This window comes from Dipodomys merriami, unplaced genomic scaffold, assembly GCF_024711535.1.
Source record: "Dipodomys merriami isolate MVZ:Mamm:240054 unplaced genomic scaffold, mDipMer1.0.p SCAF_6, whole genome shotgun sequence".
Taxonomy (NCBI): domain Eukaryota; kingdom Metazoa; phylum Chordata; class Mammalia; order Rodentia; family Heteromyidae; genus Dipodomys; species Dipodomys merriami.
Genome location: NW_027206179.1, coordinates 7,126,094 through 7,143,505, shown reverse-complemented (window position 1 = coordinate 7,143,505; position 17,412 = coordinate 7,126,094). Strand labels below are relative to the sequence as shown.

Here is a 17,412-nt window from a genome sequence, read left to right as displayed (position 1 = left end):
TACAACCCAACCATAGAAAGTCAGGAAATTCACCATGGAGCCCAGTATGAAATCAAGCTACAGAACTAGTTTGTCACTCAGAGGTTCACAAGAGATATGAACTTGTGGCATAGCATTGTGATTGTTGAACTTATTATTATGGGCTAGATGCCCAGAATAGGGCTATAGAACCACATGCTTGGCCTTATTACTAGGCCAAGATGGAGGTAGCTGTCATCACTGGTCATTCTTAGACTGTTCACTATTATTGTCTTTGTTTATTTTTCTTTGAGGGGTAGAATCTAGGTGCATCATCTAGACTGGCCTCAGACTTGTGATCTTCCTACCTCTGCCTCCCAAGAGCTGAGATTATAGGTGCCATCCAAGAACCACCCATGCTATTAGAAAGCTTCTTGTAAAAGTGTGTGTGTGTGTGTGTGTGTGTGTGTGTGTGTGTGTGTGTGTGTGTGCTAGTACTGGGACTCGAACTAAGGGTCTGAGTATTACTTCTTAGTTTTCTTTTTGTTTTTTAGCTCATGGCTGGTGTTTTACCACTGACTTCTTTTTTGCTGGTTAATTGGAGACAAGAGTCTAATGGACTTTCCTGCCCAAGCTGGCTATGAACTGTAATCCTCAGAGTAGCTAGGATTATGGGGCTTGAACTATTGGTGCCTGGCAGCTTCTTGGTGTAAAATGTACAAGAGAAGACTGGGCAGGGGGAGGGCACGGTTCAAGGCCATGGCTAGAAGGCCAAGTAAACAAGCTAAGCAACACTGAATTCAAATTTCAGTACCCTGCCGGGCCACACAAGGAATCAATGGCATCAGGCAGGGATGGAAGGAAACAGAGGGAAGACAATGGACAAGAGTTTTTGCATGGGGAAAGGCAAAGCAGAGGAAGCACTGGAGTGGCTAGTTTGGACATTCCAGCAGGTTCTGTAAATCACCAGGGCTGTCCCCACTTGCTTGACACCTGGTCCTGGTCCTGAAGTAATATGGACAAGAGAATAGTAGTCTGAAGGGGTAAGATCCATCCTAAAGAAGATATGAGCCAGAGGCTTGTGGCTCACTCCTGTAATCCAGATCTCAGGAGGCTGAGATCTGAGGATTGTGGTTCAAAGCCAGCATGGGTGGGAAAGTCCATTAAACTTTTTTTTTGTCGGATGTGGGGCTTGAAATCTGGGCCTGGGCGCTGTCCCTCAGCTCTTCAGCTCAAGGCAAGCACTCTATCACTTGAGCCATAGCACCACTTCTGGCTTTTTCTGCTTATGTGGTGCTGAGGAATTGAACCCAAAGCCTCATACATGCAAGGCAAGCACTCTACCACTGAGCCACCTTCCCAGCCCTCCACAAGACTCTTATCTCCAATAAACCACTAGAAAACAATCAGTGGCACTGTGGCTCAAGTGGTAGAGTTCTCAGCTTCAGCTGAAGAGCTGAGGGACAGTGCCTAGGCCTAGAGTTCAAGTCCCACAACTGAGCACAAAACAAAACAAAATAAAACAAAAGGTGTGACCTTTGAACCAGTTAGTTTGCATGTGAAAGGTTTGCTCCTATATAAATCAGTCTTTGTACTCTCTAGATCTAAATTAGCTAACTTGCTATTGCTTCAGAGTTATCTAAGTCAAGATAACAGATCGTCAGGAAGTGGGGTTTGGGTTGTGGCTCAGTAGTACTTGCCTAGCATGCAAAAGGCCCCAAGTTCTTTACCCAGCTCTGCAGGAAAACAGCCAACCAACCAACAAAAACCACAGAAAAGAGGGAAAATAAGAAGACATGAGAGGGCTGGGAATATGGCTTAGTGGTAGAGTGCTTGCCTAGCATGAAGACCTGGGTTTGATTCCTCAGTACCACATAAGTAGAAAAAGCCAGAAGTGGTGTTGTGGCTCTACTTGAGCCACAACTCCACTTCAGACTTTTTGTTATTTTAATTGGGGATTTGGAGTCTCATAGCCTTTCCTGCCTGGGTTGGCTTTGAACTGGGATCCTCAGATCTCAGCCTTCTGAGTAGCTGGGATTACAGGCACTTGGATGCTCCTCTGTGTCTTAACTCAGGCTGGAACATCACATGGACAGCAGGATTGGGGAAAAGACCCATCAGAATGGACGATCGGTAGGCAGTGGATGGGGACCAGGGTGGGTGGAGGGCACATCTTGGTCAGATTCAGCAATGAGCAAGATATAGGAAGGTGGGCTTGGCCCTATGGGGCTGTGGGTCTGCAGGACAAGGTTTAACCTGGGAAGGCCAGGCCTAGTCTAAGGGGCAGGTGCATGAGGCAAAGGTACTCGCTAGATGACCTCTGGGGCTCACCACTGGGAAGGTTGTTCCATCCTGTCCTGGAAAATCCATCTGGTCTCCCTTCATGCCCCAGTGCCTCTGCATAGCAGTCAATATTTGGCAATGGCAAGGAGTACTAGGTCCTCAGAAGAGGCGTTGTTGGCCCCGGCTATGAGGACTCTTGTCTCTGGGCACTGGGGGTGGGAACAGGTGCCAGGACAGTTTCTTAATAACACACATACAGATCTCACTGTCTGGCAATGTGAGAACAGAGGCAAGAGACAACAACAACAAAAAAGGTGATGTGCCCAACCCAAGGTGAGCTGTAAGGTGAACAGGTAAAAGGTTAGAATCCAGACTAGGATCAGGCAGACAGCCTGGAAGGGCTCCCCCTTCAATCCTGGTCCTCCTCTCCATTCTGGAAATGACAGCCTGCACGAAATGAACAGAAACCAATAAAGCACAGGCAAATGCAGTTGGCAGGACATGCAGTATAGAAGGAAGAACTTCTTGTACCTCAGATCAGAAAAGAATGAAGCTTGGAGCTAGGCATGGTAGATCATTCTTACAATACCAGCTTCTTCTGAGGTGAAGTTCAGAGCATCAGGGTTTGATGCTTTCTGCCTGGGCAGATAGGTCTGCAAGATTCTGTCGCTACAATAACCATACAAAAAAAGCAGAGCTGGAGGTGTGGCTCAAGTGGTACAGCACTAGTAAAAATGGAAAGCCCTGAGTTTAAACCCACGTACCACACACACACACACACACACACACACACACACACACACACACACACACACATACACACACACACAGGTCTGTAGCTCAGTAAGGCCCTGGGTTTCAGCCTAGTATGGAGGAGAGAAATGTGAGTTCTGACACAGAGTCTCTCTTTCTGAATATTAGTCATCATTGGATGGTGGCTGTTATCATTGTGGTACCCCAATTTGTTCGCCTGATTCCCTTGGCTTGCTGAGAAGGCAGGACTTTAATTTCTTTCCTCTTTCCCAAATAGAAAATTTAGACTCAGGGAAATCAAACCTTAGCTTGGTGTGGCAGACAGGGAATCGATGTCCCCCTATCCTCCCCTGGAACTGGGGAGGGGAACACTGCTAGTGGAGAGCAGGTGCTCAGAGGAGTGAGTCCTCTGGAGCAATTCTCAAGATCCAGGTTCAAGGTCCCAGGGAAACACATGCTCCTGTCGCTTGCTTCATTTTATATGGAGCCAGAAACAGGCTGAGTGTCCAGAGCCCAGCTCTTCTCAGGTCACTTCTGCAGGTCACTTCTGGTTACTTCATGCAGAGATCCTGGATTTCTTTTCTTTTTCTGAATTTATTTTAGCCTTCCTGTCTGTAGTTTGTGTGTTTATTATATATTTGTTATATATATATTTGGTGGTATTGGAGTTTGAACTCAGGGACTTGGGCTCACAAGGCAGAATGCTTTATCACTTGAGCCATGCCCCAGCCTTTAACCACGCCCACTTAACCCCATTGTGTAGCTATGCACACAACAGAATCATTGTGTCTCCTTCATCAGAACCACACCCATAACAAAGAAAATCCTCATGTCCCATAACCACGCCCCCAGCCTGGCCTGCGATTTCTACTGGTTATCTCTTCTGTCTGTTGAGGCTAGGAGGAGTCACTTGCTGGACCCCTATTTTGTCCATTTGGGATGGACATTCAATAATTTGAATAAGTAGCTGTGGGTATGGCTCAGTAGTTAAGAGTGCCTGCCTGGCAAGTGCCAGGCTGTGAGTTCAAATCTCAGTACTGCCAACAAAAAAAAAAATTTTTAATAAGTGGCATTTGGACCCAGATATTCTATTTCTTGGATTTGATCTTAAGACAATAGTTTAAGCTGGACTCCAGTGACTCAAACTTGCAGGACTCTACTCAGGAGGCTGAGATCAAAGGTTCATGATTCAAAGCTAGCCTGTGCAGGAAAGTCCATGAGACTTTTATCTACAATCAACCAGTAAAAAGCCAGAAATGGAGTTGTGGCTCAAATGCTCCAGTCTTGGGGGTGTCAGGGAGTGGGGAGGAAGAAGGAGATGGGAGGGAAGCATTAGGGACAGGGCCCAGGCCCTGAGTTCAAGCTCCACAAAAAAAGAAGGCATCTAGGTGCTGTGGCTCATGCCTGTAACCCTAGCTACTCAGGAGGCTGACATTTGAGAATCACCGTTTGAAGTCATCCCAGGCAGGAAAGTCCAAGAGACTCTTATCTCCAATAAACTACTCATTTTCAGCCAGAAGTAGCACTGTGGCTCAAGTGATCAAGCGCTAGCCCTGAGCACAAAGAGGCTGGGGAAAAAAAAATCATGCTTTGGATTGCAGACAGTGTAGCTCTAAACAACCTCTATGTGAGACTATGAGCGCCCCCTCGTGACAGACACAGCAAACTCCACCACTCTGGTCAGCTCTGACCTCAGACTTGATCCTGGGGCTCCAGGGCTACCCTGCCCACTTCCAGTCACATCCACATTCTTGGCTCTCATGGTCTCTTTCCATCCAAGTCTCATTCAATTGTCCCCAAGCAATTTCCACACCTTTCCCTCAGCACACTAGTTGTGTCCAACATTCATTCATTCATTCACTCATTCATCACCATTCATTGATTCATTCATCAATTCAGAACATATTAAAGATGACTGAATGCCAGTATCCTCCAGCCAGCCAGCAGGGTTCATCCACACCCAGTCCAGATGCTCCAGTCTTTGAGTAACCCACCTGCAGTCACGCCCTGTGTAAAGTCCTCAATGGCTGCCCTGTGCTCTAACTGAGCCTATGAAAGGAAGTATCAGGAGTCCTTGATTCTTTCTAAGAGTAGGTCAGCCTGGAAATGGAGCATCAGTCCTTGTTAGTGAAGTCTCAGAAAATGCAAACAACAAGAAAGACATGTTTAACATAAAGACAGACATATATAGAGAAAGGCCCCGGAAAAACATAGGGCAAGAGGGCCATGTATGACCATCTGGTGGACTCCTGGATTTCAGACTTTTCACCTGCCATGAGTCTCAGGCACCTAAAGGTGCTTTGTTATAGCAGCACTCAGCAGCAAACAAAACCTTTCTGGAAGGCAGTTTTGCAGGAAGTCACATCTTTATCTCTCTATTAGGAAATTAAAGATGAAGCCAGGTACCAGTGGCTCATGCCTATAATCCTAGCTACTCAGAAGGATGAGATCTGGGGATCACAGCTCAAAGCCAGCCCCATCAAGAAAGGCCATGAAACTCTGAATTCCAATTAACCACCAGAAAACTGGAAGTGGTACTAGCCTTAAGGCACTAGCCTTAAGCAAAATGCTTAGCGACAGTGCCCAGACCCTGAGTTCAAACCCCACAGCTGAAAAAAAAAAATCAGTTCAGTACCAGTGGCTCATGGCTATAATTCTAGTCAGAAGGCTGAGATCTGGAGGATTGTGGTTTAAAGTCAGCACAGGCAGAAAGGCCTCAAGCCTCCAATTAAGAGAAAAAAAAGCAGAGCTGGAGGTATGGCTCAAGAGGTAGAGTGCCATCTGGGAGCAAGCAATCTAAGAGGTGAAGGAAGAGAAAGAGGAGGAAGAAAAAGAGAAGTTTAAGAAGGAGGGAAAGCCGGACACTGGTGGCTCATACCTGTAATTCTAGCTACTCAGGAGGCTGAGATCCAAGGATTGTGGTTCAAAGGCAGCCTGGGTAGCAAAGTCCAGTGAGACTCTTACCACCAATTAACCCTCAGAAAAACCGGAAGTGGCATTGTGGCTCAAGTGGTAGAGAGCTCGCCTTGAGAGGAAGAGCTGAGGGATAGTGCCTAGGCCCAGAGTTCAAGCCCCACAACTGACCAAAAATTTAAAAATAAATTAAAAAAGGAGGGAAAAGAGAAGGCACTAATGTCCTAACCCCATGACCTCACCTGATCCTTAACCTCCTCTTAGCACCTTCCAGTCGGAACCTGAGGACTAAGCTTCCTGTACAGGTGCTTTGGGGGGATGTTAGACACAGCAGGAAGGTGTCCAGTGTTATAGCCTGATTTCAGAGCTGCCCCTATCCCAAGTGAGTGGCCTGGTGGTTCTGAGCCTCAGTTTCCCCATCTGGGTCATGGCATGACAGGGGAGATCCACTGTAATGATTACATAGTACATCACTGCATGAACAGTGGGGGCTATCCCCCCACCCCATTACAAGGAATTTTGTGTATGGGGGGTCATTTTGTCTCCCTCCCCTCCCATCTTCTGCCTCACCTCCTCTAGGGCCTCCCCAGGCCCTCCCCTAGCCTCCTTCCCAGGCATCTGGCCAAGCTAAGGCCACGATGTGAAATCCTCCCTCCACCAGCTGTTTCCTGAGCTCACACAAAGAAGGCTCTGTCCTCAGGCCACCCCAGCCTGGGCAGGCTGAGCGCCCCCATACCAGCCACATCTCTTTCCCCCTCCCTAGCATGTCTCCTGTCCACAGCCCTGGGTTGAGGATTCCCAGAATGCCATGCTGCCCTGTCTCCATCTCTCCCTCAAACCCATGGAAATGAACTATTTTGGGGCTCTCCTTACTCTTGGGGGCACACTGGCAAGACCTGACTCCAAGAGGGGCTCTGGGATGGCACAGGATGTCAAAGCAGTGTTACGAGCTTGGGGGCAGGGCTCAAGCCCAACTCCAGGGGTAACTCATGTCAGCCCTTCTCCCCCCAACTCACCCCAACATCTAGGTAAAAATTAACTGTGGGGCTGGGAAGGTGGCTCAGTGGTAGAGCGCTTGCCTTGCATGCATGAGGCCCTGGGTTTGATTCCCCAGCACCACATAAGCAAAAAGAAAAAAGCTGGAAGTGGCGCTGTGGCTCAAGTGGTAGAGCACTAGCCTTGAGCTGAAGAGCTGAGGGACAGCGCCCAGGCCCAGAGTTCTGCCCCCAGGACTGGACCAAAAAAAAAAAAAAGAACCTGATAGAGTCAGGCACTGGTGGTTCACAACTGTAGCCCTAGTTACTCAGGAGGATGAGATCTGAGGACCCTGCTTCAATGCCAGCCAAGGCAGGAAAGTCTGTGAGACTGATAGAACCTCCCACTTTTTGCCCAGCCAGCCTTAAAATATAATCCTCCTATTTTTGCCTCCTCTGTAGCTAGGATTACAGTCATGAGCCACCATACCTGGCTCATCCATCCCTGACTTGGGAGGAACAGGAGCCAGGTCTGTTTCCTGTGACTGTCCTATCTTCCTACCCCCCACACCCCCAACACAAAGCCTTCACCTCACCCACTGCTGCGAAATCCAAAGACTGGGCCCAGAGCTTCCCATCAGAGATTTTAAGTAGGATGCCAGACAGACCAGGCACCAGTGGCTCTCACCTGTAATCCTAGCTACTCAGAAGGCTGAGATCTGAGGATCACAGTTTGAAGCCAGCCCAGGCAGAAAAGTCTGTAAGACTTTTTTTTTTTTTTTTTTTTTTTTTTTTTTTTGCCTCAAGGTAGGTGATGAACAGAGAGTTATAGTTACGTATGTAAGGTAATGAGTATATTTCTTGTGGAACATTGTTACCTCCTCCCTCATATTTCTCCCACTTTCCCATATGAGACTCTTATGTCCAATAAACTCTCAGAAAAGGCTGGAAGTGGTGCTGTGGCTCAAGTGGTAGAGTGCTAGCCTTAGAGCACAAAGAGGCTCAGGGACAGTGCCCAGGCCCTGAGTTCAAGCCCTAGGACTGGCAGAAAACAAAACAAAACAAAAGACAAACAAACAAAAAAAAACCCCAAGATGCTAAACATGGGTGAGGAAAAGCAGAAAATCAGTCATCTCTGTCCCCTCAACACTCTTTTCTCAACTATGTCTTCCAAGACCCTTCCCACAAACCCTGTGACTTATCTCTGACTGTACTGTTTCTCAGGCACCCACCTCCTTTCCTGAAAAGCAAAGGGGGCTGTGAATTCTCAGACTGAGGAGGGACAGTGTGGCCCCCTGATAGAGACCCCGATAGAACCAGGACTGGATTCCAGCTCCCCAACCAACCAAGCTTTGCGAGGCTGGTTAAGCTACTTAATTTCTGTGTACCTGTCTATTCACCTATAAAATGGTAACTGTGAAAACAAACACACACAGGCTTTGCTGGTGACTAAATTATGAAATATGTGTATGAAAGCATGAAGCCTAACACACTGTAAGCACCCAATGCCTACTAGTTCAAATGGTTATTTGAACTTATTATTAGTGTGTGTGTGTGTGCACACGCGCTGCTAGTACTGGGGCTGAACTCAAAACTTCATGCTCTGACTTGTTTTTTTCTCCCTTCAAGTTGGTGCTCTACCACTTCAGCCACAGTTCCACTTCCAGTTTTTTGTTTGTTAATTACCAATGAGAGCCCCATAAACTTTCCTGCCCAGGCTGGCTTTGTACCACAAACCTCAGATCTCAGCCTCCTGAATAGCTAGGATTACAGGTACAAGTCATGGTTGCTTTGCTGGTCAGATTCCCCTGCCCGTCCCCTTTGTTTCTTTTGTGCTGGGCCTAGGGCTTGAACTAAGGGCCTGGGCACCGACCCTGAGCTTCTTTTCCTCAAGGCTTATGTTTTACCACTTGAACCAGAGCTCCACTTCTACCTCCTCCCCGCTTTTTTTTAGTAGTAGTTTATTGGAGGTTAGAGTCTCCCAGACTTTCCTGCCCGGCTGGCTTCAAACTAGTATCCTCAGATCTCAGCCTCCTGAGTAGCTAAGATGCCAGTTGTGAGCCACAGGTGTCCGGGTTGGTTCTGGAGACTCAGATACTTGAAAGTTTAGATTCTTCTAATTCTTAAAAGTCTTAATTTTGGGCTGGGAATGTGGATTAGTGGTAGAGTGTTTGCCTAGCATGCATGAAGCCCTGGGCTTGATTCTTCAATACCACATTCACAGAAAGAGCCAGAAGTTGCGCTGTGGCTCAAGTGGTAGAGTGCTAGCCTTGAACAAACGAACTTTAGGCAGGCTCTGAGTGCCCAGCCTGTGCCTAGGCTCTGAGTTCAAGTCCCAGGACTGGCAAGAAAAAAGAGTCTTAATTTTGAGACAGATTAAAAATAAAAACTGGAGGGGCTGGGAAGATGGCTCAGTGGTAGAGCGCTTGCCTTGCATGCCTGAGGCCCTGGGTTCGATTCCTCAGCACCACATAAGCAAAAAGAAAAAAGCTGGAAGTGGCGCCGTGGCTCAAGTGGTAGAGCACTAGCCTTGAGCTGAAGAGCTGAGGGGCAGCGCCCAGGCCCAGAGTTCAGGGCCCACGACCGGACCCAAAAATTAAAAAAAACTGGAGGACTGTCTCCCCAGGAAACTTTTGTTTTTTGTCCATCTTGCTTTGCCTACATTTTTAGGGGCCTCATCTCAGTCTCATTAAGAACCCAGACGCCAGGTGTCAGGTGAGTTTCCAAGTCACCTCAGGAATTCTCCTTGGGTGGGGGACAGGGGGAGGGGACTTGGGAGGACGTGGGAGGGGTTCCTAGGTGAGTCCTGGGGGTCTCCCCACCCGTGGCTGTCATCCAGGCCCATCCCCAACGCAATCACCCCCCTCATTCCGGGGGGGTGCCCCCGGGGGCCCCCCTTTCCACTCTCCAGCTCTCCAGAGCTTCACCAGGAGTCCCAGGCCCTCCCTCGGCCGGCCGCAGCCTCTCTCCCCGCCCCAGATCGGAGCCGCCCTCCCTCAGTCTCCTCCCGCCCCCAACTCTGGGCAGGGAACGCGGCGCGGGGTCGGCCTCTCGGCTTCGCCTTCCCGCCCCGGCCCCCACCCCCCACCCCCCGCCACCGCGGTGGGAGCCGATCTCGCCGCACGGAGCCCCCCGCGCGCGCGCCCGGTCCACGCGCGCAGCCCGCCAGGTATGGGGAGTGCGGGGCCAGCGTCGGGGCGACCCCCGGGGGCCGGGGGAGGGCGCGCGGGGCGGTGGGAGGGGGGAACCGGCGGGGGGCAGGGGGAGGGGATTCCTTTGTTCGCAGCTCGGCAGCCCCGGGCCCAGCCACCCCCACCCCCTTCCTCGGCGCTGGAGTGGGGCGCGGGGGACCCGGCGCTCTGGGCGGGAAGGTGCCAGGCGCCCTCGCGGATTTCCGATGAGATCCGCAGGTGAGGGCGGAGCCGAACACCGTGGAGGCCTAGGGGGTCGTGCATCTGGGTCCCCTGCGGACTTCGAGGGCCCCCCACTTCCATGGAGCCCAGAACTCCTCGATCTACGGGCCCCCCTCCCCTTCTTCCCGCGCGTGCCGCGCGCGCCTCTGCGCCTCATTCATTCGATGAACCTAGGGGCCCCGGCTGGCGGGCAGGGCGAAGGGGAGCAGGCTGGAGACCCCCCTCTTCTAGGTAGGCCAGAGGGGAGGAGAGGGATCGCAGCCCCCAAGGCTGCCTGAAGAAGGCATCCTCGGAACTGGGGCCCAGCCTGGCCGAACCTCTGAAATTGACCAAAGTTTGGGATCACCTGGTGGGTTTTTCTTCACCCCAAAGGCTCAGGCATGCTTCTGGCCCTTTCTCCACCCAGGTGTCTCCTCTTCTCCCTCATTTGCAAACTGGACCCTGAAAAGGATGCCCGGAACGCTGGCCACCTGGTCTGGCTTATTTCAAACTTGTTTTTGAGTGTGTGTGTGTGTGTTGGTCCTAGGGCTTGAACTCAGGGCCTAGGCTCTGTTGCTGGGCCTTTTGCTGAAGGCTGGCCTTCTCCCACAGCTCGACTTACAGCTTTTTGGTGGTTCATTGGATTTAAAAGTCTCACAGACTGTCCTGCACAGGCTGGTTTTGAACCTTGGTCCTCAGATCTCATCCGCTTGAGTGCCTGTTCCACTCCTTTCAAACTTTTGAGCCATCAGCCCTTCCACCCACCCTGGGAGGGGGCCTTCTTCTCAGCCTGGGCTTGGTCTTAGTTTGTGCACCCTTGAAGGGGACCCAAAAGCTTCTTTATTCTTATTTATTTATTTTGTCTCGGGGCTTGAACTCAGGGTCCCAGCGCTGTTCCTGAGCTCCTTTGCTCCAGAGCCACAGTGCTACTTCCCGCTTTCTGGTAGTTCATTGGAAATAAGAGCCTCAGGGACTTTCCTGCCTAGGCTGGCTTCAAACTGAGATCCTCAGATCTCAGCCTCCTAAGTAGGAGGATTACAGGCGGGAGCTCCCTGTCCCAGACAGAATTCTTGAGTCTCCTCAGGGTTCCCTACTCTCTATGCAACTCCCTGTCTGTCCTCTTCTCCTTCATCTGGACCCCCCCCCCCCCCAGGGCCCCTTACAGCCCTCTCCTGCTCCATCTAATAACCACTGCTCACCTTGTCCTTTCTGCTGAAAGCTTGTCATTACCCATGATGGACAACAAAAAGCTTTATTGTGCTGGGTGTCATGGCTTATGCCTGTCATCCCAGCAGCTACTCAGGAGGCTGAGATCTGGGGATTGTGATTTAAAGCTGGCCCCCACAAGAAAGTCCAATGAACCACCAGAAAACTGGAAGTGGCGCTGTGGCTCAAAGTGGTAGAGCACTAGCTTTAAGCACAAAGGATCAAGGATGGTGCTCAGGCCCCAAGTTCAAGCCCCATGATTGACAAAGAAAAAATAAAACAAGGTCCACTGCCCCAACTGGCCCTTCCCATCCCTGTTCTACACCCTTGGCTTATTGCTTTTGCCTGCACACTCTCTGCCCCAGGATCCTTGTCTGGGCTGACTTCACCTGTGACCCATCACACCTCTTCCAGGAAGCCTGCCGGGATTGTGTACCTGCTCTCCAGTCAGGACCTGCAGCTCCTACAGCTCCTCAGAGCTGACCCATCCCAGCTATTGCTCCTGGTTCTGTGGGGGCCTCCCTTAGCCAAGGGGTTTACCAGAAGCTGATGGTGCTTCCTCCCTTGTAGCTTCTAAGGGGCACCATTGTGATTCAGGAGGGTCCGTGTCTGGTTAGGAGAGTGTCCAGAGACTTCCCCATGGCCTGGGGACCCCCATCTCGTCTCCTGCTGGCCTGCGTGGTCCTGTTGTGTATGACAGATGGTCAAGGTCGCTGGCATGGAGCCGTGGAGCCTGTAGGTCCTGGACGTGTGCGGAGGCGAGGTGGCCCTGGCTTTCTCCTGCAGGGGTATGTAGTTATTGTGGATGCTGAAAGCCCCCTGGGGTGTGGGCAGGGAAGGACTGTCCCCTCCTGGGGTAAGGGGACACTCAGCCAGGCAGGGGATCACCAGCCTATCATGCTGTCCCCCAAGGCCCAATATATGTGGTTCCCACTTTCATGCCTACTGCTGCCCTGGCTGGAGGACGCTGCCCGGAGGGAACCGTTGTATCGTGCGTGAGTTCTGTTCCATTCTGGAGATGGGGGGACTCAGCCCCCTGTCCCTTGCCCCCCCCCCCAGGTTTCCATGACACCCCGCCCTTTGCCCTACAACCTCCTCTTTTCTGCCTGGTTGTGCCACTGTCACACCGTCCCTCTGGGTCTGGAGTCCATGTCTTATCTATCTATTTATCTATCTATCTATCTATCTATCTATCTATCTATCTATCTATCTATCTATCTATCTATCGTCAGTTCTGGGGCTTGAACTCTGGGCCTAGGCACTGTCCCTGAGCTCATCAGCTCAAGGCGAGTGCTCTACCACTTGAGCCACAACACCACTTCTGGTTTTCTGGTGGTTAATTGGAGCTAAGAGTTTCACAGACTTTCCTGCCCAGGCAGGCTTTGAATGTTGATCCTCAGATCTCAGCCTCCTGAGTAGCTAGGATGACAAGCGTGAGCCTCCAGTGCCTTGCTATTTATGTGTGTGTGTGTGTGTGTGTGTGTGTGTGTGTGTGTGTGTGTGTGTGTGTGTGTGTGTGTGTTTTGCCAGTCATGGGGCCTGAACTCTGGGCCTGGGTGCTGTTCCTCAGCTCTTCAGCTCAAGGCTAGTGCTCTACTACTTGAGCCACAGCGCCACTTCTGGCTTTTTCTGCTTATGTGGTGCTGAGGAATCGAACCCAGGGCCTCCTGCATGCAAGGCAAGCACTTTACCACTGAGCCACCTTCCCAGCCCTATTTATTTATTTTTATTGTGCCTGTCTGAGGGCTTGAACTCAGGGCCTGGGTGCTTGTTTTCTCTGAGTTTTTTCACTCAAGCTTGGTGCTCTACCACTCCATTTCCGGCTTCTTTTTGGTGTTCATTGGAGATAGGTGTCTCATGAACTTTCCTGCCCAGGCTGGCTTTCAACTGTAATCCTCAGATCTCAGCCTCCTGAGTAGCTGGGATTATAGGTGTGAGCCACTGGTGCCCAACTTTTCTCTAGGTTTTTCTCATGATCTCTGTCTCTTTCCTTCCTCCCTCTGTCTCTGAGCCCATTTCCAAGGCAGCCTCCTATCCCTCCTATATCCCCAGCCCTCCCAGCCTCAGTCCCCACTGCCTCGCTGTATACTGCCCCAGTCCAGTTGCATCTCCCTAGTAGGGTCTAGCAAAACCCCAGAGCTGCAATTGGGATCACAAGCACCTACCAAGCTCAGCCTAGTACTTGGGGAGCATCCTGTGGATGAGGGACAGCTCCATCTTGGAGCCCCTGCCTGGGGGGCTGGGTCATCCCTGGAGGGCAATGGTGTGAGATTTAGGTCCTGGGCCTTGATCATGGAGTACACCTGATTGTGATCCTCGTAGCCATCTGCCGACACCCCTGTGGCCAAGGCTTCTGTTCTCAGCCCAACCTGTGCGCCTGTGTGGATGGAACCCTGGCCCCGAGCTGTGGGGTGAGCCCAGGTGAGAGGCTGTGACCCCTTGAGGAAGGATGAGAAGGTTCTAGGCATCTGGGTAGCAGGAAGAGCCTAGGCTGGTTTTGTTGGAGGACCAAAGCCAAGGTGGGTCCCCCTGTCTTGTTTTGCAGAGTTGGGGTGCAGCGTGAGCTGTATGAACGGCGGCAGCTGCCGAGGGGCATCCTGTCTGTGCCAGAGGGGTTACAGGGGCACTGTGTGCGGGCAGCGTGAGTATTTCTCAGGGCTGCCTCCTCACACTCTGGCCTCAAATCCCAAAATGGTGGGGCCACCAAAGGGGGGATTCCTGACTACAGAAAGACCTTGAGCCCCCTCTGCTTTTCAGGGACCCCTGTCATCCTCCTCCTCTCTCTTTCCACAGCCATCTGTGACCCTAGCTGTCAAAATGGAGGTCGCTGCATCGGGCCCAACCTCTGTGCATGTGTGTATGGCTTTTTGGGGTCCCACTGTGAGACAGGTATGGGGGGACTCAGGGGAGGGGAGAGGATAGGGTGGGGGGTACTGGTGATGATAGAGACATGGCCGGTCCCTGAGAGGGTCCAGCTGGGCTGCTTTCCAGCTGTGGGGCTGTCTGAGGACATTTCTCTCCTTTGCTTATTTGTTCTCAGAAACATCTGCTTTTTCCTGGCCCTAAGTGAGATCCCGGGTCAGAGCCCGAGCCTGCTAGGAAGGAGAGAGGCCTCACCCTTGGCGGAAAGGAGGGGGGGGGGGCGGGGAACCCGCCCAGTCTGCAGTCAGAAAGCTCTAACAGGGCCTGGGCACTGTCCTTGAGCTCTTTTTGCTCAAGGCTAGCACTCTGCCACTTTGAACTACAGTGCCACTTCACATTTTCTGGTTGTTCATTGGAGATAAGAGTCTCACGGCTGCCTGGCTGGCTTTGAACCATGATCCTCAGATCTCAGCCTCTTGAGTGGCTGGGATTACAGGAGTGAGCCACCAGGGCCTGGCTTCTTTTTCTCTTTCTTTTTGGTGGTGCTGGGGATGGAACCCAAGTCCTTGCACATTTTAAGCAAGTGCTCTACCACTGTGCCACACCTCTAGCCTGAACCCCCAACTCTTAAGTAATTCCAGGAGCTAGGTGCTTGGGTCTCACATCTCAACGACTCAGGAGGCTGAGATCTGAGGCTCCTGGTTCAAAGCCAGAGTGGGCAGGGCAGTCCGTGAGACTTTTATCTCCAGTGAACCGCCAAAAAGCTGGAAGTGGTGCAGTGGCTTAAGGGGTAGAGCACAAGCCATGAGTGAAAATAGCCAAGCAAGAGCGCATATCTCTGAGTTCAAGGCCCAGCTCCAAATGCGCACACACACACACACACACACACTATAATAACAATAATGATAATCTGGAAGGGTGTTGTTTGCACAGGAATGGGACCAAGCTAAGATCTAAAGTGAGCTTTTGGAAACTGACTTGGACTGAGAAAATAAATAAATAAAAAGGGCATGGAAATAAGGATTGTGGGTGTTGAGGCACATTCGAGATGGCTGATGGGGTGAGGGTAAATAAAGAACCCAGGGTGTGGGGTGCACGCTGAAGCCCCTGGAGGATGAGCCTGAGGTTCTGGGAACTATTAGTTTCGGAAGTTGGTACTACAAGAGTGGGGGCTATCTCTGAACCCCTTTAGTGGGTGGAGGGTGGCTCTGGCTCTCTCTGTGAGGGGCTGCTCTTGGTGGGGTGCCAGATCTTCTTATTGGGAACATATGAAGAGTGGGAAAGGAAATCAGTCTGAGCCCCTGCACAGCCATTGGAAAACAGATGTGGCCATCTTGGGTTCTAGGGCTCAGGGCTATGGCGGCGTAAACCCAGAGCATAGGGGCAGGTGGTACCTTCAAAATCAGGGAGATTTGGCAGGACCTACGGTTTGTAGGAATGGGTGAGACACCTCAGCCAGGCTTCCAAGGTCCTCGCTTGAATGGAGAAAAAGAGTGAGCAGACATATCATGTATACGTGTGTGTGTGTGTGTGTGTGTGTGTGTGTGTGTGTGTGTGTGTGTGTGTGTGTGTGTGTGTGTGTGTGTGTGTGTGTGTGTGTGTGTGTGTGTGTGTATGCCATCTTTGGGGCTTGATCTTGGGCCTTGGCACTGTCCCTGAGATTTTTGTGCTGAAGGCTAGTGCTCTACCACTTGAGCCACAGCTCTACTTCTGGCTTTTTGATAATTAGTTAGAGGTAAGAGTCTCACAGATTTTCCTATGCAGGCTAGCTTTGATCCTTGATCCTCAGATTTCAGCCTCCAGAGAGGCTGGGATTACAGACATGCACCACCAGTGCCTAACAATATCATAACTTTTTTTTTTTTTTTGCCAGTCCTGGGGCTTGAACTCAGGACCTTGGCACTGTCCTTGAGCCTTTCTGTGCTCAAAGCTAGCACTTACTACTTGAGCCACAGTGCCACTTCTGGCTTTTTCTGTTTATGTGGTACTGAGAAATTGAACCCAGGGCTTCATGGAAGCTAGGCAAGCACTCTGCCATTAAGCCACATTTCCAGCCCCCTCATGTACTTTTGAAGCTGGAGGTTAGTTGAGGGGGCGGGGGTGAGGTATGTACTGAAGAAAAAAGGTTTTGAAGAAAAGAAGGTTTTAAAGGGTGCATAGGAGTTCGTTAAGTAAAGCTGAGAAAGAAAGATATTCAGAAAGGAGAACGGAATGTGGTGGAGAGAAAGCCTGGTGGGCTGGGGCAGAGGCTAGGAAGGAGCTGCAGAGGCTGAAGGCTCTGGGAAGGGGTCGATCTAAGGTCAACCATCTACATCTATCTGGACACAGACTACCGGACAGGGCCATGCTTCAGCCAAGTGGGCCCCAAGGGGTGCCAGCACCAGCCAATGGGCCTCACGTTCACCAAGGCGCTCTGTTGTGCCACTGTGGGTCACGCCTGGGGCCTTCCTTGTGAGCCCTGCCCCGCACAGCCACACCCCTGCCGTCGAGGCTTCATCCCCAGTATCCGCACGGGAGCCTGTCAAGGTGCGTCTTGGTGTGGGCCACGGGGGAACCTGGGCTGAGTGGGAGCCCCAGATGCCTTGGTTTCTCCCTCTTGACTAGCCGCTCACTCCCTTGCTGCTCAACTTTGTCCTTCTAGACGTGGACGAGTGCCAGGCCATCCCAGGGCTGTGCCAGGGCGGTAGCTGCACCAACACCGTGGGCTCCTTCAAATGTCGCTGTCCCGTTGGACACCGGCTCAGTGCCAGTGGTGTCACGTGTGAAGGTGGGAGGGTGCTCTGGGACCTGCTCTACTCCAGAGCATTCCAGGGTCCCCTAGGATGGGGTGGGGGGAGGGAGAGAGGCCTGTGTACAACCCCACGTGTCCCTGTCCACGCAGGTGTGGAGCACTGTCTCGGTGTGCCAGGCCGCTGCTCCGGGGGCACCTGTAAGAACAGAGCGGGGGGCTACGTGTGCATCTGTCCCCCAGGCCTGATCAGCAGCCCCGATGGTGCCCGATGCCTGGGTGAGGCAGGCAGGGAGGCTGGAGGCTGGGGGCAGGGGGAGTGGGGGGGCAGGGCCTCTTTTCA

The 17,412-nt window shown here is 51.6% G+C and overlaps 2 protein-coding genes across 2 annotated transcripts in view; one reads left to right on the top strand and one right to left on the bottom strand.

Annotated features, from left to right (window-relative positions):
- Positions 1-17,412, bottom strand: part of Hnrnpm (heterogeneous nuclear ribonucleoprotein M) — a 335,755-nt gene that overhangs the window by 208,382 nt on the left and 109,961 nt on the right. The gene's annotated exons all lie outside the window — the stretch shown is intronic.
- Positions 12,119-17,412, top strand: part of Fbn3 (fibrillin 3) — a 60,701-nt gene continuing 55,407 nt past the window's right edge. Inside the window, 7 exon segments of the mRNA XM_070001878.1 lie at positions 12,119-12,267; positions 12,392-12,474; positions 13,802-13,900; positions 14,025-14,120; positions 14,273-14,368; positions 16,670-16,867; positions 16,983-17,108. Of these exon segments, the coding sequence (XP_069857979.1) occupies positions 12,119-12,267; positions 12,392-12,474; positions 13,802-13,900; positions 14,025-14,120; positions 14,273-14,368; positions 16,670-16,867; positions 16,983-17,108 (847 nt within the window).